Here is a 25,670-nt window from a genome sequence, read left to right on the forward strand (position 1 = left end):
GATGAATCTGTGTTTGACAGAATCCAAGAGAACGCTGCCTGCCGAGTGTGTACTGCCTGGTCTGGGGCTGCCTGTTCGAATGTGTACTGCCTGGTCTGGGCCTAGGCCCATTAGTTCCAAAGAATATAGATCTAATTACTACAACATACTCTCACATTAATAGGGTAGAAAGACTACTTGATAGTGTCCCAATGGAAGTCTCCAATGGCCCGAATGGATCAAGTATAAAATACAGCTGGATCTGAGATGGTCAGGAGCAAAGCACTGTATTGCTCTATGTAGCACAGAGACGTTTTAATGCAGCGAAGCCACGAAGAAAGATAAGCAGCAAGGCAGTTTTCTTACTCACAAACTAGGATAAAACGGGAGCAAGCAGCACCCTAGGTCAACAATGTCTGGGATCTGATGCACTTGCAGGCAATGTAAGGTACAAGACCATTAAGAAGCGTTGTAGTATTAGAATAGTTCCGGGTCTGGTACACTTGTGGGCAATATAAATATCAGGTTCGGCACACAGTAAAGTAGAGCATAACGCAAGGGAGCTAGACATCAACTAATAATAACCTAGAAAAGTTTGGTAGGAAAGAACATTGGTGAATAAGACTACTTTTTTTTTACCTTAAAACATAAAACATCTACACCTAACAATAGTAAAAGTAATAAAAGCAAGTTCAGGAATAAAATTGCATTCCAAAATTCAATTAAAATTGTTTAAAGTAGACACTCTTGAAGATAAACATGTATATATTAACAGCTGCATGAACAGCAAATTTAGATATCTTTTTTTTTTTTACCAAAATAATGAAACTACAAGTTTGCACAAATATTAATAAGAAGGGAATTCATTGTAAGTTATTCTGAGCTTTGGTTTTACATCTGATACTGTAAATCATATAACAGAAGGGTAAGAACATTTTTGTGTCAGGATAGAGTGAAGCAGAATATATATAGCACAACCTAGAATGTGAAGATTCTCTCTCTTTTGGGTAGCGGGGACATGTATGTGCTCCGAATATATGTCGCCTAAACAGACAAGCAACCTACTAAATACTACCACGATTGAAATCCACAGTACAAACAGCTTTTTATCCAGCAAAACAACCAAAGACATATGGGGAGTATAAATTACTAATATGAGCATTTGATCTAAACACATTTAAACTAGTCCATTAACAAAATTGCAAATTAGACTGTAAATGGACAATTTTAATGGATCTAATATCAGGTAATTATGAGACCAATTATAAAAGTAACTATCAAAGGAATTTCATTTTTTAGGCATTTTTTAAGTACAAAATTATCAAAGATATTTTTATATTATCATGGTCAAAATCAATAGCTCTCAATCTTGTCCATGTGTTCACTGAACCACGGTATGGGTCATTAACAGATGCTGCATCACCACCATGTACACGAGAATATGTATAAGGAAAACCACACATTCTCACCTTGCACATTTCTGAGGCTCCGTTTCCTCTGTATGTGCGAGTTTTTTGATAGTATCTCCCAGTGAATTCAAGATGACAGACTTTTGTTCTTCAAATAGGTGGTCACGGAATGATGTCTGCTCTCCCCCAGAATGTAAATAGGAAGCCCTGATAAAATGTACAGTACAGAGACTAGTTAATCGCATTGATATGCTGCTCATTCATTTATCTATAAGTGATTTCTATAGGCAAAGTTATAGGGTTGCATGAGTAACTCAATAAGCTGCTGTCATTTCTATTTTGTGTAGATTTGCCTTGCACTTGCCACTATGCTGTATCTGCATTCTTTTATTGCATTACGTGATTAACACTAACAAGAGGGCTCTAAGGGAAGAGGAGTGCAAAGGCAACAAAAAAGTCCCAATCAGTCCACTGCACCACATCTGTCTGTAGACATAACAGGTGACACAAGACCCAAAAATGTAGGTGTTATAGGTATTTGGGTAAACTATATCTGGATTTAAAATGAAGAGATTCTGGAAACTTTGGCACCGGTTTTGAAGTTAATTCATATTTGTTCATGATTAGTACAATATTTTAACATTTAAAACACATGAAAAGAGCATCAGCAGCTATGTCACAACATCCACAAATATGGCAAACGGCACTGAAGGCCAAGGCGAACTGTGCAAGCAGCAGTACTACTAATAAGAAAGTTAGGGGAAGCACTTTATCTCTCTCGCAACACTTCCATTAGTCAAATAGAGCAGGTAAATAAAAGCATCACTCAAAATAAACCTATTCACTATTTAACGTGATATTTTATTACACCTGTCACTCATAATTCTATACCGCACTTCACAATAATGATGATGAGTGCTATAAAAATACTCAATGAATAATACATGGTCAATCCTTTTAAGTATGAATTACTGTATACTGTACATCTCAAAGTCACTCTGCAATAGAAGTCTTGGAATTTCACCTAAGATTACTCATCTCTGACTCACCAGCCTCTAAATGACGGAAGAAAACCTCCTGCAATGGGAAGCTGAGGTATTCTGTCTTTACCCATTTTAAGAAGATGCCAGAAAGTTCCCACCCTTCTGGCACCTAGAAACGCCAGAAATACTGCTAGATTTCCATAGCAAGTATTTCATTTCAATGGCTTACACAAGTTGCAGAACACTTAAGTTATGAATGGAAACCAAACATTCCCTGCCAAAATAATCCATTGATTGTTAATGCACGTATAAATTCAACCAAAAACAGGATTTGCAGTTATAAAAACATATCCTGGCTCATCTGTACAAAAGATATTTATAAAGAATGTCAGACTAAATAGCTGCTTGACATAATAGTTTATTCTATTTCATAATACAAGACAGTTTGCTTCTAAAATTTGGAGACTGAAGCCTAAAGCTGCCTAAGATTTTATCTGTAAGAAGCAAACATTTCTCAAACGTTGCTCCAGGGGCAATGATAAATGCAGTGTCATTAAAACAGTTTCAAGAAGGTAAACAAACACTATCAAATCTATTTGTATGTTTAATATACACATATTGTGTGGGTATATGTATATATATATATATATATATATATATCAATATATGTGCGTGTGTGTATTTATATATGTATTCCCACTGTAAATTATTAGATATCTGAAAACTTTGCTTCCATGCAGTCTGTAGAAAAGTATTAAGCCTGTGGCTTTGTGCCTTTATATTATTGTAAAACTCCCCTGTGAATCTTAAAATCCTAACAGAGTATACTGTATCTTTGGAAAGCCATCCCTCATTTTTACCTGCAAAGGTTTTAACTCTTCAGACTCTCCCCCCCTCCCTGTAGCCTCTGTGTGCCATAACCATACACATCACAGAACATGAGACTGGATTCAGAAGCTGAAAACAATCTGAGGACGCATCTGCCGCCTTTCCAGGAACCCCGTAAACTGGAGACAGGACCACCAGGGCAGCAACTATGCCACCTCTTGAAGGTGCATCCTCAGTGAAAGCAGTTCGCACTGCCATCTGTACAGCTCTGGCATATCATCCTGCAGCTTATAACACAGAAGAACTGAATCTATCCAATCCTCTGTAATATAGCTGAATAGATGAGATCACAGTAAATTAGCTCTGACAGTGCCTCCTAAAACCATCATCTGAGTTATTGTTGCACATTTACTTACATGAGAATATTATATACTTCTGGGCATGAAAAGGGGTTTAGGGAATGAGTAAGCATGAATTAGAGAACAATCGGAGTGAGGTTGGTGTCTTAGAGAGCAGTTTACTTGCACCTTATGTTTTGTTAATGTGAAGCTTCCGACTCCACAGAGTATTTTAAGCACATCCGAGGACAGCATGCTACATAGGAAACATCTAAAATTAAAACTAGGAAAACTGGTTATATAGGAAGAAAGGAAAGCAATGAATTCTAGATAAACATATACCCAATTAAAATATTTGAAATATCAAATAACTATGGTCAGGTACATGTATGGATTATGAAAAATAAGATATACACATAAAAACATGTAAACTTTCCAACATATATATTTTGTCAAGATGGGAAACATGACAAAGCAAAATTACAAAATGGCTGCCATCAGCAAGGAGCTTTAATCCCCAAACATTCCCTTTGGTGGTTTGCGTACCAGGACTTTGGCATGTTGTTCTTATTTGTAGCTGTAGAAAACTTATTTGCGCTATTTTCTCCACTGACACTACTCTCCTTAGAGGACATGGCCATCATTTTCCTCTGCTTTTGAGAAAGCTTTGTACCAGGAACCGTAGACTTCTGTCCTCTGTAAAAAAAAAAATATTGTGGTATTAAATATGTAGAGCCATATTACTTTGGCTATATATTCACAAAGTAACAGTAAAAGTGTTTATTTTAGAGGTTAGCCAGCAGATCATTATTGTTGCTGCTTGTCAAGCACATTTTCTATTACAAGTTGTGCATGATCACTTAATTGTGCCTTAAGTAAACTATTCTAGAACACTAAAAGAGGGGTTTTGGGGAAGATGGATGTGATGCTTAAGGACTTTACCAGAAAAATTATTTAGTAGCATAGTAACAGCCACATATTTTGCAATGAATCACTTATCTGAGCTTATACTGTAATTGTAAGTGACAGTATTTCTAAGATCTCTACAGCCAAAACTAAAAGTTAACTGGGAGCAACTAAAGTTACATCCAGATCTAACTCCCAAGTGTGAATGTGGTGAGAAATAGATCAGTAGATCGAAATGTTACATAATTCACATGATAACAAAAGTTGTCTGCATTTGGACATAAAGGTTACATATAACACAAAATATAAAGACATAAGGTAAGTTTTTGTGACTTTGGTACTTGAGCCACTGGTGCTACTCTCACCACAGGGATGGCGAATAATCATTCTATGAAAGGTGTAAGAGTGTAATGTGTGATATGGAACAAGACGTGGCAAAGTTTTATTCATTCCCCATGCTACAGTCCAGGCACTAACCCAGCACTCAGTTTTGGCATAGCTCCACATTTTTGTACACTTTCTTCAATTTCCATGATTGTTCTGAGATCCATAGTCGGAGGACTCATGGGACTGTATGACAAAGGAAAAATGATTATATATTTATCAAGCAAAGTACATACCATACTTCTGTTCAGCGATAGAAAATTTGCCAATCCAATTTAAAGCTCCAACAAGATACTGTATACTATTGCTCAAGAACAATCATATCTATGCAATCATACCAAACATTGTTACTTTGTTTAGTCACAACTAACGTATATGAGAATATTTCAAATGAATACCATGCTGACATGTAAACTGATTCCAAAGCTATTTTGTAGCACTTTTTAAGATAATGCTGATTTAATCTCATTATGCAAAGTGATATTTCAATATAACTAGTTAATTGTGAAATAATCTGCAAAAGTGCTTTCCTATTAGAAAATAGAGCCTTGACAAAAAGTAAATTCATTTTGGCATTATATTGACTGGATCTCAAGGAGAGTGGCTTAAGACAAACACATTTAAATATATGAATAGTATTGGCTACATCTGTGCAGAGAAAGGATTGGCTAGATAATGTTATATTGCTTCAAAGAAAAAGTAAATCCACTATTGGACAAGCATACACAGATGGAGTGACTTTGTGAGAAAAGTCACCAGTAAATTGCTGATTAGTGGAGTGCCATGTTTGTCTAAGATAACATTAGTGGCTCACTGTTTGCCTAAAAAGAGAGCTAAACAATACATGTCCTTGTCTGTCTGGTAATACCCAGTCCTGTTTATTACTGGATGTGTTCCCAATTGTAAAGTGATGTGAAGTAGGCTGATGCTATATAAATAATTTCCATAGCTTGCGTTGCCATGTCTTAGGAATTTTCCTTATAGAATTATTTCTTCTTCAATTTGGAAAGGAAAAGGGAATAAGCATCCGAAGGCTTGAATTGTAGTCTAAGTAACAGAAATGCTCTTTACTAATTGGGGGATTGGCATGCAGGAATGTCCATTGATGTCAGCACAATTTTATAGGAAATAAGCATTAATTCCAGCAGACATTAATACATAAATGATAGTAGACTGTAAGAGGTGTTTCTGTGTAATGAAGAGAAAGGAAATATAGAACCCTTTGCTTTTAAATATAGCGGCAACTTTATTGTTATACTTAACCATTTCTCAGGATTATTACAGTTGTTTTATCAATGAATATCGATATCATGACAAATGCTACCAACACCCAGCAGTTTATTTCAATGGAAAAAAATGTACCGGCACTCAGATAAATGGTACCGGTGCTCACCAAAGGTAATAAGTTGATAAAAGATTTATGGTAGCTTCCATACTCTGCCATAAGTCTTCATCTGCTTATCTTATTAATTTCTGAAATCATTTTACTGATTTCTTCCTGTTTTGGGAACTAGCTACTAGAATTAAAAATAACACACACCAAAAAAATATTGCCCATACTGTATATAATGGCGTGCCAATTCACCTGTTCACCTTCGTGGAACTGTCATCTATCGCCCCCCCTGACCCTAGCTCCAAATTCATTCACAACTTTGCTTCCTGGCTACCCTACATCTATACAGACCTTCCCTCCCTCATCTTATGTGACTTCAGTATCCCTATTGATGTCTCCACTAATCCCTGTGCCTCAAAACGCCTTACAATCACTTCATCACTTGGTCTCTTTCAATAGACCTCCTCACCCTCCCATGTGAGTGGACACTCACTTGATCTGGTCTGCACTCATGGTTGTGATGTCTCTGATTTCACTAATTCCCCATTTCATTTCTCTATCATCTTCTCTCTTTTAACTTATCCCTCACTCCTCCTCCACCTCTGCCTCCCAAGGCTACCATCACTAAGCATAACCTTGAGGCTATTGACACGGTATCCTTTTCCTCCCTACTTGACTCACTTCTCTCCCCCCCATTGTCTCTCCTGCCCTGCTTTGCAGACTGCCCGTACACAATTGCCGATGGACAGATATGTCAATTGATCGGCCAACATATCTGTCAGTGTGTACCCAGCTTAAGACACTTATCCATTCACTGATCATCTCCTGACTGTACTACTGTAACCTCCTTTTATCTGGCCTCCCTGACTCCCACCTCTCTCTACTTCAATACGTCCTCTAAGCTGCTGCCCAGCTTATCTTCCTCTCCAAACGTACTACATATGTCTCCCCTCTCCTACAAGCCTTACACTGGATCTTCTGTCCCTTCAGAACCCAATTCAAACTTCTCACTCTTACTTACAAAGTACTTCCTCCCACTCTCACCTCCAAGAATTTGCCCATACAGCTCCTTTCCTCTGGAACTCTCTCGCTAACAGTCTCACCACCTCTCTTCAAAACTTCAAACGGGTTCTTAAGACCCACTTCTTTATCAAAGCCTTCCAGCTCTCATCTTTATACACTGCTCCATGCTCACCAACTCTTCACTCTGTGTCACCCGTGTTTTTCTGCCCCTCCCCTGTAGTTTGTAAGCTCAGACGACCAGGGTCCCCTTCGCTCATGTGCTTTGCCTTCCCTCATTTATACCATCATCTCCTCCCTATTGCTTAAAAAGGTACCTTTCCCTTGGGTATTATGATTGATGATGCAGCAATGTTTATTGTCCATGTCTTGCTATGTTCTGTACTTTAAGTGACTTTACTCTTTTTTTGTTCATAATTTTTGCCCTATGTACTATGTAACCTGTAAGGTGCTGTGGACCCCTTGTGGCACCATATAAATAAAGTGATAATAATAACAATCATAAAAAAAGTACTGCCATTACTATTATTTTTTTATTATACTACAATGCACATATGTACCTGAAAGACACAGCGACCCAGTTAGGAGAAGTGGCTGGAGTAGTCCCGGTGTTGTTGATAGCCTTTGGAGAGGAAACCGTGACTTTCGACATCTTTTTACCAGTAAATGCATTCACTGGAGGAGGTGAGTTAGTGACACTTACATCACAGGCTTTATTTTTTACCTATCGTATAAAAAAAAAATTATATTTTTCAACACAAATAAATTATAATATTGCAGTTGGCTGCAGAGGTTTATTTATAGAAACAAACAAAATAATAATTTTCACAGAACCAGACTGATAAAGCATAAGAGAAAGAAACTTGCATTAGGCTAGAGCAGCGGATCCCAAACTTTCCTGCATCACGGCGCCCTAGAGTATCAGCATTTTTTCATGGCACCCCTAGGCCAAACGTTTCTCATTGGGAAATTCAGAGAAAAATTAGTAAAGTAAATTGTGCTTCTGTCATCCTTAGGTTGTTATGTGGTGGTGGACATGATTGTGTTTCTGTTTGTCCACATATTTTATGATTGGCAGCCATTATCACTGGTTTTGCCTATCACAATGGCAATAAATAATTTGATTTGGTCCTGGACCACCAACATGTGACACGCCTGCAAGTGCGCCATGGTACCCAAGTTTGGGAAAAAACGATCTAAAGGACAAATCGAATAAACAAATAGAGCGGCGCTAGATTAGGCAAGAGCTAAATTCTAGCGCTGCTATATTTGTTTATCCCAGAGCAAAGTAAGGGGGAAACACATTGTTGTGTGCCCCAGTCTGCCTGGCTGTGTGACTCCCCAATCTTAAGTATATGTAACTCTTCCTGGGTATTTCTGTATATATGATGCTCCATGTATATGTCACTTTATGTGACCATCCATGTAATGTCTATATGTGACCCTCCATTTCTGTGTATGCCTCTATATTTGACCCCTTTATGACTATTTGTGACCCACATGTGTATCTCTATACTGTATGTGACCATTCATTTATATGTCTCTATATGTTTCCCTCCATGTGTGCAGGGGTGGTTTCAGTGAGGAGGGGACCCGTGTGCAGACTACTCAGTGCTGGCCCCCTCCTCCCTGTGCATGTGTAGGTCTCCAGTAACATGACACTCACATCACGGTCCCAGAGACATCTCTATTGCTTTTTCGCAATCCTCTGGGAAAAAGGCCAACACCATTTTCCTGGTGATTTGCGCTGTTGCGGTACTCCGGAAAGGTTAAGTATCAAACATGCCAGGGGCCCATGTGCACTGCACACTCTTCACCCATTATAGATATGCCAATGCATGTATATGTGACTGAGGTGAAGGAAATGCCTATTAATTTTGATTCTTCCTTACAGTACATATGTAATTTTGTTCCACATATTAATTTTCTAATAGGATTATCCTGAGATTTTTATTATACTAAAATGTATATATTTTTATACCAACTCCGGTTTCTGTACTAGATTTATTTTTTACTGAATTTATATTTAATTTATGGTTTAAGTTTTATTTTAAGATGCACTTTCAAACCACTGCCACAGGTGTACCAACGGTATGTCCACAGGGAGTACGGCGCTTAAGGGCCCGGGCTGCCTCTAGGACCCGGCCCTCCCTTGCACCATACTTAGTCACCTCCTGCACCTCGTGGGCGGCTTCTCCTTTTTTAGCAGTGTGCTGCTGCAGACACAACTGCAAGCCCTCACTGATGCCTGGAGGCGGACATTCCTGTACCACGACCACGCCTCATCCCAGCATCAATGAGGAGTGATGGAGCCAGTTGGGACAGATGTGCCTACAGCAGCACAATGCCAAGAAAGGAGAAGCTGCCCTTGGTGCTCAGGAGGTGAAAGCCCACCCCGCACTGAGTAATGCACGGCAGGGGAGGCTGTGAAAATTTTGCTATTGGGCCCCGCCCCTGACCACTGCCATGTTCTCCACTTTCCACTCTAGTTTATAAGAAATACAGAGCTATTCTTTGTAACTGAGACAGTTAACACTCAATTTAAAATGGCATCAGTGTCTTCCTTCCAGGTCTTCCTGCCTTGTACGGGTGGTCATAGTGAGTAACTTGTCCAACCAATGTCGCCAAATCGGAATGACAAAACGCGCAGTGTGTATGCACAATATGCACGCACCATGGTCGCATGTGACGTCGTCAGGTTTTATGTGCTGCACATCAAACCTGACACTATCGCATGTGACGCCATGCATATTAAAAAAGGACAGAAAGAGTGATCATTCCGTCGTTCATTAATAGCTGCACTGTATACCGGCAATCATACGATGTCCAGGGTGAAGGCAAATCACCCTGAATATCGTCTCAGTGTGTACCTGGTATAAGTTATATAGGAAACAGTTTCCATATTAAAGGCAAGGGTAGGAACACACTTGACCACCCACATGTTAATTTTCAATCACTGATAGGCATAACAAACACCCAACTTGAAAGCTAATAAGTTTGGGACTGTAAACTCAGCCAACCTGTGGCTCTCCAGCTGTTGTAAAACTTCAAGTCCCAGCATACCCTCTTACCGATCAGCTGGTAAAGCATTCTGGGCCTTGTAGTTTCACAACAGCTGGAGAGACATAGATTGGTTAGGCCTGCTCTATATGACTAGGAAGAAAGAAAAAGTCCACAACTTGGAGCAAGAGTAAAACTACAAAAATTAGAAATTTTAATGGTCTGACTTTCATTTAGGAATTTGGTACACTGACAAACCTCAATTTTTTCTGGGCTAAAGTTGGCCATGAAGTCAGGTGATTGTAAGTCTCTTGGGCTACTCGCACCTACAAAGCTTCCTTCAGAATCAGACGTCAGTAAGTCCTGCAGCGACTCTACAGAATTATTTTTTTCAGAGTTGAAAAACCCTACAGACAACATGCATGGGAAAGAAACTCTGAGTAGCAGTACTCACAGATATATGTAGACAATGGCAAAAGGCCACAATAAATAAAATACACACAATAAGTAGTCATGATTCAGTATCCTATCACTTCGCTCACAGGAACAGAACCATTAGTCCAACATACTTTTCTAACTATACTTTGATTGTGCCAAATTGCTATCAACTAGTGTTAGTATTAATAATAATAGTAAAATATGGTCTAAACTATACTACTATAAACCATGACAAAAAAACATACTAAACAGAAGTACAGTAAATGCAAACACAGACCTGTGGATGGTGGGCTCTGAATGATATCTGAAAGGTTATAGCCTCCGGAGCTGTCAGATCGTTTCCTTGGTTTCCTTTTGGGTCTTGCTTTACCTTTCTTGATGAGTGTTTCCCTAAATATGACAATTCAAATAATTTTTAAACAAAATTGTCAACAAACTTAATGAACGTGTTTTAGTAGATCCAAGATACGTGTCAAGAAAATGTTTAATGTCACCTCTGAGCATTTCCAAGTCTCAGGCAAGTTATGTCCCTCTGAGTAATGGAATTAGGTAATACAGCAATTGATTACCACACTCCCACACTGTGAAAGTAATCACTCCTGCTAGCATTTATATCACCGTAAAAAACATATATTTCTTATCATTTAGACAGCAAAAGGCTCCACACTCAATACTGTAGCTGCACAACATATTAACAATGGAAGGAAGTTTAAGGGACATCTAAAGAATGTGAGTGTGGAAGAATAAATAGGACGATTTGTGGTCTTACCTTGTTAAATCCTTTTCTTCGACTCCATAGGGGGCACAGGGATCACTCTGGGTATAGCCTGTAGAGGGAGAGTCTGGGCACCAAACAGTTTTCTTCCCAGCAGCACCAGGTTCCCTCTCCACTATAACCCGCCACCAGCCACAGGCCAGCCAGTTGAAGTTAGCAAGCCAATGGCAGGAGCGAGGAGAAGAGGTAGAAGGAAAACCGGCACACACATTTAGAATCCATGTCAGAGAAAGGTGCACCAAGAACCGGCATCAAAATAAATGAACCCCACAAGCCAGGTACATCAGGGAGGGCGCCCTGTGCCCCTATGGAGTCGAAAGGATTTAACAAGGGAATACCATAAATCCTCCTTTGTTCTGCCTCCAGTAGGGGGCACAGGGATCACTCTGGGACGTCCTAAAGCTGTCCCCCGATGGGAGGGGACATTCCTGGGCTGCACTGGGAACCCCCTATTTTGGCCAAAGGCAGCGTCCGAAGATGCAAAGGTGATAACTTCTAGTAACAAATAAAAGTGTGGGCAGATAACCACGTGGCAGCCGTACATGTTGTACCGCAGAAACGTCACGTTAAGCCGCCCAAGAAGGTCCCACTGACCCTGCAGAATGAGCAGTTACCACAGTAGGGGCAAGAGATCCGCCACAGAGTGTGGCGGATAGCCAAGTGGGGCCACCAGGGTAATCTGTTCAGAAACCGGCCAGCCCCGCTTGTGAAAGTCGAACAGGACCACAGAGAACTGAGCTCCGGGTCGGTGTACAGAAAAATTACTGGAAGCCTACAATCCTAGATATAGCCTCCGGTGAGGAGACCTGAACACATCAACCTTAGATAGGAGATGAACTGAGGCACAACTCGGGGAAGGAACCCAAGCGAGACCGCAGCACGGTCCGACCTAAGTATAAGATCAATGAGGGGGAGCAACAAGACAAGGCGCTCAAACAGATACCCATCGCGCTAGGCAATGGGAAGAAGTAAGACTGCTGTCCCGGTAAACCAACCACAATCAAGGACTCCTAATGAGCCTACCGAAGAGGCCAATGAACCATGAAAAGGTTCGCTAGCGCTACCTGGTAGGAACAACCAGTGATTGCACACGCCCTGACAAAAGAGAACATCCGACCTATGGCAGGCGTAAAAGCAGTCGTTAGAAGAGAAACTACAGATCTGAGACTTGTATCCCCAGGAAGAGGACCAAACTCCCAAATTCGCAAAAAAAGAGGATTCACGATAGCTGGAATGACCTGGGGAAGAAGCCTCTAACCCAACTCCTCAATAGGTCTTCTAATTTTGGAAAGAATTCTGACCAAAGAGGGCTACTCAGCATGCGGTAGGGTACAACTGACCCCTCTGGGAAAAACCCTCCTAGCTTTGAAGATGGGTGACAAGAGCCATGCTGGCCAGAAGAGCTGCGTACTATGGCCGCCATTGACAAGCTAAGTCACGAGGATCACTATGTTTCCTTCCAAATGCGATCCGTGAAGCATGAACAGGGGAGAAAAGATAAATAAGAGTGGGGACGTCCACTATACTGCCGAGCTACCAATTACGAGAGCTACAGGAACTCTGGAGCCGGAACAGTATCTTGGTAACTTGTAGTTAAGCGAGACAATATGATCTCGATGTCCGTCAGGCCACAGTGATCAGAAGGCAACGAAAAGTGTCAGAATGTAGAGCCCATCTGAGTGAACGACCTAGCAACTTAGGAGTCCTCTGCTCCTGGAGAACTGTAGGAAGGAAGGCTGCCTACAGAGCCATAAGATGGCACTCCGCCCAACAGGGGGACCGGCTGACCATCTTAGTGGAACCGCAACGGAGAGCCAAAAGGTATCACGCTGTCGGGCCGGACTAGTACCGGACGAAGCTGGAGGAGGGGTAGAACCAGACAGAGAGGTCAGAAAACCAAACAGAACAGCAGAATGAAAATTGGTAACATGCTCCCCCGAGCCATCCACCGATCCTAAAGGACTAATGACAGGTTACTGCCCTCCACCCATGAAGGTGTCCATCGGTGGTGAGAAGGACCCCTGATCTGGGTCCCAATGGGAGCGGCCCATATCATAGGGCCCGAATACACCTGTGTAAAGGCAGGGAGTGAAACAGGAAAACTGCCGTAACTCCGCCCTGTCAAAGGGATAGATTGCAGAGTCCAAGATCTGCCTGCAAGAGTGTAAGAACACTCGGTAGAGACCACAAAGGAGGGAGCATAACCAGAAGACCGCTAGTCTAACAGCAGGGAGGAATACCCGCCGACCATTGGAATGCAGCAAAGCTATCCACCAAGGAAAAAGGCTTACAAATAATTATCCATCCGCGGAACCACCAAAGATCTGATATCCAGTGACCGAGTACTGATTAGCAGGTCTAGAGCAGCTGCCATGACTGTCCTGATCCTCATGAAAACCAGGAGGGGCTGAGGACCTACCGGAATTGCGAGAAGACCCTTGTGGTAGGGTCTCAGCATTCGCAATGCCAAGTGGACTTCCTGCTCTATTGCCATCACGAGTGATGTCAGTAGGGCCGCCCACAAATCGCAGGCGTTCCTTCGGCAATGCCTCAGTTTGTACAGCCACTCCCCCCCCCCCCTCCCCGCTTACAAAACGGGGCGAGCGGTCGACAGCCTCCCCGATTTGTTGCGGGCCCCGGAGTGAGTGATTTTGCATTGGCCCACCAACGACCCGATTGCAAGCGCAATGCGCTCGCAAGCGGGTCTGAATCAGGCCCAGAGTCTTCCAGAGTGCTGCTCCTGGGAGAGCTTGGGAAACTCACTAAGGGATATACGAGTATGGGACTCAAACCTGGGCTGTGCTGATCCCAAGACCGGAACACTACCCCTGTGAAAGAAGTGGGATCTGAACCCACGTCTCCAGAGGAGACTGCACCCTAGACCACTTGTCCTGGCCTCACGCTGGGGTTCCTCAAGTGGAAATCCACACCAACCTGTGGCAAGACCTGCCAGCTGAATGACTAAGGTTACCTACGTCAGGGTCCATAGAGGAGGAACTCCTTAACCTAGAAAGTAGATGGCCTGGTGCAGAAGGCAGACAATGTTTATGGGCATTACCTCGAGACTTTCCAACCTTGGAACACGAGGACCTTCTCTAAATACAGAAGAGCCTCAAAGTACTTAAGAGTCCTTGGCAGCACACCAGAAATGTGGCCAGAGGACTGTCCTGGCCACCACAGCATATGTCTGCTTGAGAGGTTAATATGACTATGTCAATGAGTAGCCCGACTGCCCTACAAGGGACAATACATTGTCCGTGAACTGAGATCCTATTGGGCACCTGCCCAATAGCCCCTAGCTGTAGCTGCCAAAGCAAAGTGAGGGACGCGCGCTGGACTAGATAATTCTGGGAAAACTATACAGCTGCCTACGATAGCAGATCTAACAAGTAACGGTGACTGATTTGTTGCTGGTAGCGGATACACTAAAGCAATGTGCTTAGATATCTAGAAGTCCCCAAGCTGCAATACCAGGTTAATGGTGGAGTGGACAGAGCAAGCTCTTATTTCATCTCAGTGTTCTAAACCATTAAATATATAGCCCCGCAGATAGGGGGCGTATCAGATATTAAACTGATAAGAACATATGTCGGTTTTTAGTACCTGGGCTCTAGACCAGGGGGCTGTTATGTTTAAAGGTACAGAAAAAAAAAAGCCTCCGTCCTTATCAGGGGTCTATCTCTAAGACCCCGAGACTCCAGCCTGTACTGAGGATTCACAACCAGACAGGACCAAGCGCTGTCAGGCCTGTACTAAGCCATGTTCCTGCTGGCTAGTATCAGCCACTCCTGTACTGAATAAGTGAAGGAATGCTGCATCTACCTGGCTCTACAGCAGGTGTGATCCTTCTTGTAGGAATGAGACCCGAACATTAGTCCGCTGGACCATGGAAGACTCTAACTGGCCGGGAGCTGAAAACTAAGTTAACATCCACATTACCTGTAACTGGAAGTCTATGACGGCTTCCTTGACTGGTAACCATGGTTAAAGGAACCCTCATGCAGCGTAGCCTTGAAACACCGGGCACTGAGGCCTGTGATAGGGATTCCTCTATCATCACGGTTTCAGTACATAGAGTCTAGGGAGAAAGTACATTAGTACACAGCTCTAGAAAAAGGTTCAACAGCTACGTAACACAGGAGCATCCACCTCCCTGGGTGCTTCAACCTTGGAAGCCATTTAAAAGCAGTCCAGGTGTTTCCCCTACACAAAAGTTATAAAAACAATGATGTGTATATTACGGGGTTGTGCCATGAATGATAAACTGCCACAAATAGAGAAATAAGTGGGGCTACGGTGAGAAAAATAAAGGTAAAACAGATGTTAAGTAATTTCTCTATGACTGGGACATTAACAGTCCCATCACTGTGACTGTAGTACAGTGGTTTATGGTATGCTTCACGAATTTGCGTGTCATGCTGGTGCAGGGGCCATGCTAATCTTATCTGTATCGTGCCAAATTTAGTATAGGTGCTACCGAAGCGAGCACACATCATAGCTCTACTGAAAGAGTACTTAGATATAAACATATTCATACTGTATATACGCATAGATATATACTGATACATATACATCCAGAAATTATTAGGACATAAATAAAAATTACCTCAGAAAAGCTGCACACATAACATACAACGAACTGAACGAATGTCAAAAATAGTGCTTAGCAATCCAGCCCTAATAGAGCAGGAAGGGGTTAAATGTATGTCAAACTGGCTATAGTGAGGTATACATGGAGACGAGAGCCCAACTTCTCTCCGGAGATGTGTTGAAGTGTGCATTTTGTAACATGGCTGCCCTGCATGTCTCTATAGAAGGGGAGAGTTTGTGAGAGTGAGATAGCTCACACACTGGGACAGGCTATCTGCTATGAGCGAGCGCGCCCAGGTGCGGGGGATGGGCAAAAAAGCAAAGCCTGACTTTCCCCTCTGGAGTGGACCCCAGGGACATGACCCTCACCAATGTCAGCAATGTCCTGTTAGCCAGCGCCCTGGTGGTCTAGTGTATGAAATTGGGACACCCAAGACCAACACTACCAGCACCGCCTGTGGTCTCCACACCGACGGTGATAAGCTGCGAGCATGCGGTTCCATGCAAGCAGGGAGCCGCTATTACCTGTCTCCGTTGGCGTCCGACTGTTGCCTCCGGGAACGGTGGTGTGCTGCCCTTCCCGGAGACCCGCGGCAGAAGTCACTGACCCAGTAGCCGGAGCTACCGCCACCGCCGCTGTGGTCGTTGGAGCGACAGTGACAGCATCCTATAGGATGCCCTGCACTGTCCGCTCTTTGTGTAAAATAAAAAATAAAATAAAATCACCAGGGGGCCACTAAAACACAGCTCCACAAAATGGTGCCCTTGCTCAGCACCAAACTTAAAACTGGTCGGCCTGTGGCTGTAGGTGAGGCATAGTGGAGAGGGAGCCAGGTGGCTGCTGGGAAGAAATATTAGTAACTGTTTGGTGCCCATATTCTCCCTCTCCAGGCTATACACAGAGTGTCCCCTGTGCCACCTAGTGGAGACAGAAGAAATATAGATTTATAAGATCACTGAAAATGACATAAATGTTAAACATTCACCACTGACATGTTTGAAGTGCAAAACTAATTACAATTGTGTACAGACATGACCCAAAATTTTGAGAATGATTGGTTTTCACAAAGTATGCTGCTTCAGTTTTTATAAAGGCAATTTGCATATACTCCAGAGTGTCATGAAGAGTGATCAGATGAATAGCAATTAATTGTCCCTCTTTGCCATGACAATGAACTTAATTCCAAAAACAGCATTTCCCCTGCATTTCAGCCCTGCCACAAAAGGACCAGCTGACATCATGTCAGCGATTCTCTCATTAACACAGGTGACTGTTGACGAGGACAAGGCTGGAGATCACTCTGTCATGCTAATTGAGTTAGAACAACAGACTGGAAGCTTTACAAGAAGGGTGAAGGTTGAAATCATTGTTCTTCCTCTGTTAACCATGGTTACCTGCAAGGAAACACGTGCAGTCATCATTGCTTTGCAGAAAAAGGGCTTCACAGGCAAGTATATTGCTGCTAGTAAGATTGCACTTAAATCAACCATTTATCGGATCATCAAGAACTTCAAGGAGTCAATAGTTGTGAAAAAAGGCTTCAGGGCGCCCAAGAATGTCCAGCAAGCGCCAGGACCGTCTCCTAAAGTTGCGGGATCGGGACACCACCAGTGCAGAGCTTGCTCAGGAATGGCAGCAGGCAGGTGTGAGTGCATCTTCACGCACAGTGAGGCGAAGACTTTTGGAGGATAGCCTGGTGTCAAGAAGGGCAGCAAAGAAGCCACTTATCTCCAGGAAAAACATTAGGGACAGACTGATATTCTGCAAAAGGTACAGGAATTGAACTGCTAAGGACTGGGGTAAAGTTATTTTCTCTGATGAATCCCTTTCAGATTGCTTGGGGCATCTCGAAAAACACTTGTCCGTACAAGGAAAGGTGAGCGCTACCATCAGTCCTGTGTCATGCCAACAGTAAAGCATCCTGGGAACATTCATGTGTGGGGTTGCTTCTCAGCCAAGGGAGTGGGCTCACTCACAATTTTGCCTTAGAACACAGCCATGAATAAAGAATGGTACCAAAACATCCTCCAAGAGCAACTTCTTCCAACCATCCAAGAACAGTTTGGTGATGAACAATGCCTTTTCCAGCATGATGTAGCACCTTGCCATAGGTCAAAAGTGATAACTAAGTGGCACGGGGAACAAAACATTGAAATTTTGGGTGCATGGCCAGGAAACTCCTCAGATCTTAATCCCATCGAGAATTTGTGGTCAATCTTCAAGAGGTGGGTGGACAAACAAAACCCCACAAATTCTGACAAACTCCACGCATTGATTAGGCAAGAATGGGTGGCAGTCAGTATGTGGCCCAGAAGTTGATTGACTGCATGCCAGGGCGAATTGCAGAGGTCTTGAAAAAGAAGGGTCAACACTGCAAATATTGATTCTTTGCATAAACTTAATGTAATTTTCAATAAAAGCCTTAGACACTTATGAAATGCTTGTAATTTTACTTCAGTGTACCATAGTAACATCTGACAAAAAACAGGATTTTGGTACTTACCGGTAAATCCATTTCTCCGATTCCACAGTGGACACTAGAGCTACAACACTTTGGTATAGACGTGGGTCAAGTAGAGCCTGGCACTTTAAGAATCTCTAAAGATGTGAAACACACAACCAAATAGGAGAAGGAGAAGCTAAGGAAGGAATATAGCACAGCTAAAAACCAAACACACTGCGCATTGTACAGACAGTCACACCAAAAGCAACAAAAAACTGCAGCAATGAGTGCAGAAGACATAAACACAACAAGTAACTGAACTAAAACAGGCAAGGAGGGCGTCTAGTGTCCCCTGTTGAATCAGAGAAATGGATTTACCGGTAAGTACCAAAATCCTGTTTTCTCCTTCATCTACTAGGGTACAATGGAGCCACGACACTGGTGACGTCCCAAAGCCCCCCTCGTGGGAGGGAGAGCGCTGAGATGAGAGACCTGTAAAACCCTACGGCCAAAACTAGAATCAGGGGCCACAAAGATATCAAACCGGTAAAACCTCACAAAGGTATGTAGAGAGGACCAAGTAGCCGCCTTACAAAGTTGAGAACCGGAAAGCTCCCCTCCGCGCAGCTCAAGAAGTACCAATGGAACGTGTAGAATGCACAGAAATGGAAACGGGCGGCGGAAGTGAATTAGACAAGTAAGCCTGACGAATAGTCAGGCGGATCCATCTCGGTTAGGTCTGTTTTGACGCTGGCCAACCCCATTTGGCTACATCATAAAGGACATGAGATTTACGGATCAATGCAGTGCGAGATACATAAATTTGGAGAGCCCTCACCACATCCAGGGGGTGTGAAGCTACTGACTAATCCTTAAGTGCAGGAACCATGATAGGCTGAATAATGTGGAAAGCCGACACCACCTTAGACAAAAAAGAGGGGAAATTGATGATTCATCCCTGTTGAATGAGGAACTGATGTGTCAGAGCTACATGTTCCATTAGGCTGTCCCTCAATGATGCTTTGATTAGAAGATCATCCAAGTATGGGACAATGGGGGTCATTCAGACCCGCTCGCGAGCGCAGGACGCTCGTAAGCGGGTCGATGTTACCCCAATGCGCATGCGCACGACGAAGGGAGCTCCGTCGTGCGCATGCGCGAGACCCGGACAGCGACAGCCAAGCTGTCGCTCCGGGTCTCGCACCAAAGGGGGTGTGCTGTCGATGGTGACTGACAGCACGCCCCCTTTGGTGGGCGTGCCAGGGGCGTGGCTGCCAGACGGAGGCGTTCCCATGGGAACGCCTACCGTCTGGGTCCGGCCCCACTGACATTACTAGTGATGTCAGTGGGAGTGATTTTGGCTCTGATAGAGCCAAAATCACTCCAGGGCTTGCGGTCACCGAGACCCTACCGCAGGGTCTCGTCGCAAGCCCGATGGTCGCGATGGTCTTGACCATCGCAATATCTTTTTGGCCGCTCCCACAGCTATGCGAGCGGCCAGGAGGCCGCTCCATTTTTAGGTAGGAGGGCACTGATTCAGAGTGAGCGCTCTGGTCAGAGCGTCCGGCTCTGAATCAGGCCCAATGTTCTCTCCCTGTGAGCGATAGGAAATCATCACGGCCATTACCTTGGTGAAGATCCTGGGAGCCAATGATAGGCCAAACGGCAGGGCCTGAAACTGGCAATGGGAATCCAGGATCGCAAAGCAAAGAAAAGCTTGATGCGGGTTCCAAATGGGGATGTGTAGATACGCCTGGCGTCCTCTGGCATGACCTCCTCTGGTAGCTGAGAAAGCATCTCTAGGTTGGCCCTGGAATTTTGCGGAAAGGCGAAGGGAAGCCCTTTAAAGGACATGTGTGGATTGGCGCTGAAGGTGGTAAAAAGTTGCTTTTCCCGTCCGTGGCTAAAGAAATCCAGTTGTTTAGCTCAGGTCCGAACAGGATGTCACCTAGAAATGGAAGTCATTCCACAGCTCGTTTGGATTCCGCATCCGCCCGCCAGGAACGTAACCAAAGGGCTCGACGAGCGGCAACCGCTGAGGCCGAAATCCTGGAGCTTACCTGTCCAGTAACCCGAGAAGCTTCTCCCAGGTAAACTGCAGATTCCTGTATATGTTCTGCCAGGGAGATGAGCTCCGATCTAGAAGTATTAGGGCCTGATTCAGACCCGATCACTATCTGTGTATGCTGCAGGAATCGTATGCAAATTTGTCACAGTGACACCACAGGAAGGGAACGCTCGCCAAGAGATAAGCACGCCCACCATGTCTTAGCGAGTGGCCACTTTGTCTGAGCGTGTTCATTAGCTAAAAGGGGGGGATGGGAAGTACTGGGACCTGCCCGTGCAGCTTCCTTTAGGCAGCTAACTCAGAAGATAAATTCGCCATAACACCTGTAAAAGTTTGCATCCAGGATGGAGGAATATTGTCTCCCTGTGATGCAGTGGAGGGTTCTGTATCACACACTTCACATAGGGAAGAGCCCTCTGAACGCGCATGAGTACATTTATTCTTGCATTTAGAGCAAGCATACAATTTTTGAGAGGTCTTATCTGCTGCTTTAGCTGCCATTCTGCTGACAGGCACACACACAAAGAGTCAAATAGCCTTTTGAAAGCACAGGGGAGTGAGGGGAGACAGACACAGAAGGAAAGGAGCCAAAGTCACAGACAAGCTCCCACCTTAATGGGAACTTACAAACCCCTGACTCCCCAGATACAGAGGCAACACAGCAGAGCCTGCAGCACCAGCATCCCTGCTTCTAAGTGTAAAATGGCGCCACTCCATGAGCTGAGCACGCCAATAGAGACAAGGAGGAAGGCGGAGCTTGCACACTATAGTGCTCAGAATAGCCGCTCCATAAGCTCCGCCCCCTCCAACCCGGTATTCACGGGCCAAAGCAGTAATAACTGTAACTGTAATCTCCCCACCGCCGCCTGTACAGGTATGCGGGGAAGGTAGAACAGCAGCGGATGTACCACTCCATACTACCAGCCGCCCACTCTCCTTCCCCGTGCTATCGGGAGGAGAGGTGTTGCTGTCTAACAATGCAGGCACAGAAGTGCTGCACTGAAGCCCAAACTTAACACCGCTCCTGCTAGTCAGGAGCGGTGTGTATGCTCAAAACTGCTGCGGCTGTGGTGCTGGGCTTAAGAAGTTGTGAGGGGACCCGGGCACACGCTAATGTGTCTGCTGTGGTGGGCCCCACTGAGAAGGAGGTCTCACATGAAATTCCTCATCAGGGCACAGGACATTGGCAGCAGTAGCCGTGGCGGTGCCCTTCCCAGCGGCTCCCACGTAGCAGGCAGACTGTCGAGGAAAAAACAGCTTGCCTGTCCTCACTAATAATATGTTTTAAAATAAATAAGAGAGAAAATAAAATCAGATCAGGCTGGAGACAGCCCAGAGTGCTCCGCTCTCTCGCGCACATTTAAAAAACTGGGGCTGATGGGGCATAGAGGGGGAGGAGCCAGTCACAGAGATTCTCAAAGTGCCAGGCTCTATTCGACCCACGTCTATACCCCAGTGTTGTAGCTCCAGTGTCCTCTAGTGGATGAAGGAGAAAGGTCTAAAAACACTGAAGCAGCAAACTTTGTGAAAACCAATATTTGTGTCATTCTCAAAACTTTTGGCCATGGCTGTATTACAATACCAGACGATGTAATATAGAAAAGTGACACTATGCTAAAAGTCAACACTGTTCAATGAGTCTTTTACATATATTTTGTGGTATTTGTAAAAATTCTATACAGTTACATTACATATACCAATTACTAAGCACACAGAATGCACAGGACATAATTTTAAAGAAACGCTTACGGAGTAGTTTGTTCAGAGAAACTCTCATCCCCAATAGACATAAAACTGTCGCCATCTTCCAACTCTAAGGTGCTAATATCTGGTCCATCCAAGTACGGTGTGATCAGTCTTTTGTCCATGGCAGGGATCTTAGATTTATTTAAAAAAGAAAAAAATAGCTTAGATTGGTACCATAGTAAAACAGTTTCATTATAAAAGCAAGAAATAACATTCCCCCTGTGCTTGCGTGGGTTTCCTTCCACACTCCAAAAATATACTGATAGCTTAATGTGCTCCCAACAAAATTCACCCTAGTGTGTATGTGTGTGAGCATGTGATAGGGAACATAGATTGTAAGCTCCACTGGGGCAGGGACTGATGTGAATGGACAAATATTCTCTGTAAAGCACTGAGGAATATGTGTGCGCTATTTATATAACTGGTAATAAATAGAGACCAACATTTTAACCTTACAAACTCGTTTATCAAATGTCAAAATTGTCATAATGTCGACAGAGAACATGTTGATATGTTCTATTGACATTCAGCTATTCGTCACTGATAAAATGCAGACAATCCAGTTTTCAGGTATGCCTAACCCGAATATCAACATCATAACTGTTGAAAATATGACTGTATAACTTGTATCACTAGTCAATAGGAAATAATGTATTTAAAATAAATGTTTAAAGTTGAATCTCCTTGACAGAAAGTCACATTAAGCGATTTGGAGAGTCCTTCTCAGGCCAATGGGCTCAGAGTATCTCAAATTCACATTTACAAGGGAAATTCAACTGTTTTGGGCACAGCATTTATTTTGGGTGTCCAAAAAACAGAGTTTGTGTGGATTTATGCTCAGGAGGGTGCAAGCAGGAATCTGTGTGTCCGCGGCATTCATGCCCGATCGAAGCAACAATTGAATTGCTTAGTCGGGCAACCATTACTAACAGCCACGGGTGAAAACAGCCGAATTCCCCCCCTTAAAGCACATTCACTAATATCCTTACCATTCTTCTATAAGATTCTGCCAAGTCCTTAAGCACATCATCACTCAGTACATCCAAATACCTACATAATGATAAAAGGTTTATTAACTAAAATTCATAATCTAGAATTAATTAAGCTTGACCAGAAAAATAATAATTATAGACTGTAAACATGTAATATATATACATATACACACACACACCGATCAGTCATAAAATTAAAACCACCTGCCTAATATTGTGTAGGCCCCCTCGTGCCGCCAAAACAGCCCTGACCTGTCAAGGTCCACAAGACCTCTGAAGGTGTCCTATGGTACTGTACTATCTGACAACAAGACGTTAGGAGCAGATCCTCTAAATCCTGTAAGTTGGGAGGTGGGGTTTCCATAGCTCTGACTTGTTTTTTCAACACTATGAACTCTTTGTCATGTTCCTCAAAGCATTTCTGAACAATTCTTGCAGTATGGCAGGGCGCATTATCCTGCTGATACCCTGCCATCAGGGAAAACCATTGGCATGAAGGTGTGTACTTAGTCTGCAACAATGTTTAGGTAGGTGGTACATGTCAAAGCAACATCCACATGCCAAGACCCAAAGATTCCCAGCAGAAAATTGTCCAGAGCATCACACTGACTCCGCCGGCTTGCCTTTTTCCCATAGTGCATCATGGTGCCATCTCTTGCTAAAGTAAGTGACGCACATGCACTAAAGATTTTCCCAACATATATTATGTCCTCTGGTTGAATATTCAGTCACAAATTCAAAATCGCTTCCAATAACGTCATCTATACCATCTAGAGAAGTGTGTGGTGTTGCAATATTTATGCCAGTATAGCAATATTGTGTCCATTTATCCTTTTTTTTACATATGCATCATTGGATGACATCACTGGAGGTGCTTTGGAATTTGTGACTGCATCTTCAACCTGAGAACATAATATACAGTGCCTTGCAAAAGTATTCACCCCCCTTGGCTTTTTACCTTTTTTTGTTACATTACAACTAGGGGTGTGCACCGGCCACTTTGTGTTTTGGATCTGGATCTTTCTTCGTGTTTTGGATCTGGATTGGTTTCGCCAAAACCACCCTTTGGTGTTTTGGGTTCTGGATCTGTATTTTATTTTAAAAAAGCATAAAAACAGCTAAAATCACAGAATGTGTTGATTTTTCTGCTCCTATGCTATTATTAACCTCAATAACCTTAATTTCCACTCATTTCCAGTCTATTCTGAACACCTCACACCTCACAATAGTGTTTTTATGTCCAAAAGGTTGCACCGAGGTAGATGGATGACTATGCTAAGTGACACGAGTGGGCGGCACAAACACGTGGCCCATCTAGGAGTGACACTGCAGTGGCAGACAGGATGGCAGTTTGAAAAACTAGGCCCCAAACAGTACATAATTCAAATAAAAAAAGAGGTGCAAGATGGAATTGTCCTTGGGCCCTCCCACCCTTATGTTGTATAAACAGGACATGCACACTTTAACAAACCAATCATTTCAGCGCCAGGGTCTGCCACACGACTGTGGCTGAAATGATTGGTTCGTTTGGGCCCCCACAAAACAAGCTCGCAATTAATCTGTCCCTGCACAAACTGGCTCTACGGAGGCAAGATGTCGTCCTCATCCTCATCCACCGATTCCTCACCCTCTTCAGTGTTGTGTACATCCTCATCCTCACAGAGTATTAACTCGTCCCCACTGGAATCCACCACCACAGGTCCCTCTGTACGTTCTGGAGGCTGGTCTCCCTGGAAGAGTTGATAATTCATTTTTATGAACATCATCTTCTCCACATTTTGTGGAAGCAACCTCCTACGCCTTTCGCTGACAAGGTTCCCGGCTGCACTAAACACTCTTTCGGAGTACACACTGGAGGGGGGGCAACTCAGGTAAAATAGAGCCAGTTTGTACAGGGGCCTCCAAATTGCCTCTTTTTCCTGCCAGTACAGGTACGGACTGTCTGACATGCCTACTTGGATGCTGTCACCGATGTAATGGTGACAGTATCATATGCAGTGACAGTAGACATGTCAGAAATTGTTGCTAGGTCCTTCAGTCCGGACCAGATGTCCAAACTTGGTCCTGCCTGCCCTGCATCACCGCCAGCGGGTTGCTTAGGATACCTAAGTTTTTTCCTGGCAGCCCCAGTTGCGGAAGAAAATGAAGAAGGAGCTGTTGACGTGTCACGTTCCGCTTCAGCTGACAGTGTGTTCACCAGCAGGTCTTTGCACCTCTGCAGGCTTGTGTCGGCCGGAAAGAGAGACACCACATAGGCTTTAAACCTAGGATCGAGCACGGTGGCCAAAATGTAGTGGTCTGATTTCAACAGATTGACCACCCTGGAATCCTGGCAAAGGGAAAGAAGGGCTTCATCCACAAGTCCCACATGCCGAGCAGAATCGCTCCGTCTTAGCTCCTCCTTCACTTTCTCCAGCTGCTTCTGCAAAAGCCTGAT

The 25,670-nt window shown here is 43.6% G+C and overlaps 1 protein-coding gene, 1 non-coding gene and 1 pseudogene across 3 annotated transcripts in view; all 3 read right to left on the reverse strand.

Annotated features, from left to right (window-relative positions):
* Positions 1-25,670, reverse strand: part of IBTK (inhibitor of Bruton tyrosine kinase) — a 147,150-nt gene that overhangs the window by 30,252 nt on the left and 91,228 nt on the right. For both annotated transcript variants that reach the window (XM_088471752.1, XM_088471761.1), the window contains exons 19-26: positions 23,231-23,291; positions 22,245-22,372; positions 10,896-11,008; positions 10,439-10,587; positions 7,741-7,904; positions 4,921-5,013; positions 4,084-4,233; positions 1,449-1,595 (exon numbers count right to left, since the gene is read on the reverse strand). In XM_088471752.1, coding sequence (XP_088327878.1) covers positions 1,449-1,595; positions 4,084-4,233; positions 4,921-5,013; positions 7,741-7,904; positions 10,439-10,587; positions 10,896-11,008; positions 22,245-22,372; positions 23,231-23,291 — 1,005 coding nt within the window. The remainder of the gene's footprint in view (positions 1-1,448; positions 1,596-4,083; positions 4,234-4,920; positions 5,014-7,740; positions 7,905-10,438; positions 10,588-10,895; positions 11,009-22,244; positions 22,373-23,230; positions 23,292-25,670) is intronic.
* Positions 14,842-15,020, reverse strand: LOC148542130 (U2 spliceosomal RNA; annotated as a pseudogene).
* LOC148542131 (U6 spliceosomal RNA) lies at positions 15,776-15,882 on the reverse strand. The gene has a single exon (XR_015878427.1). It is a non-coding gene; the product is annotated as a U6 spliceosomal RNA (small nuclear RNA).

The sequence above is a fragment of the Taudactylus pleione genome, unplaced genomic scaffold (genome assembly GCF_031769625.1).
Source record: "Taudactylus pleione unplaced genomic scaffold, aTauple2 ptg000015l, whole genome shotgun sequence".
Classification (NCBI taxonomy): Eukaryota; Metazoa; Chordata; class Amphibia; order Anura; family Myobatrachidae; genus Taudactylus; species Taudactylus pleione.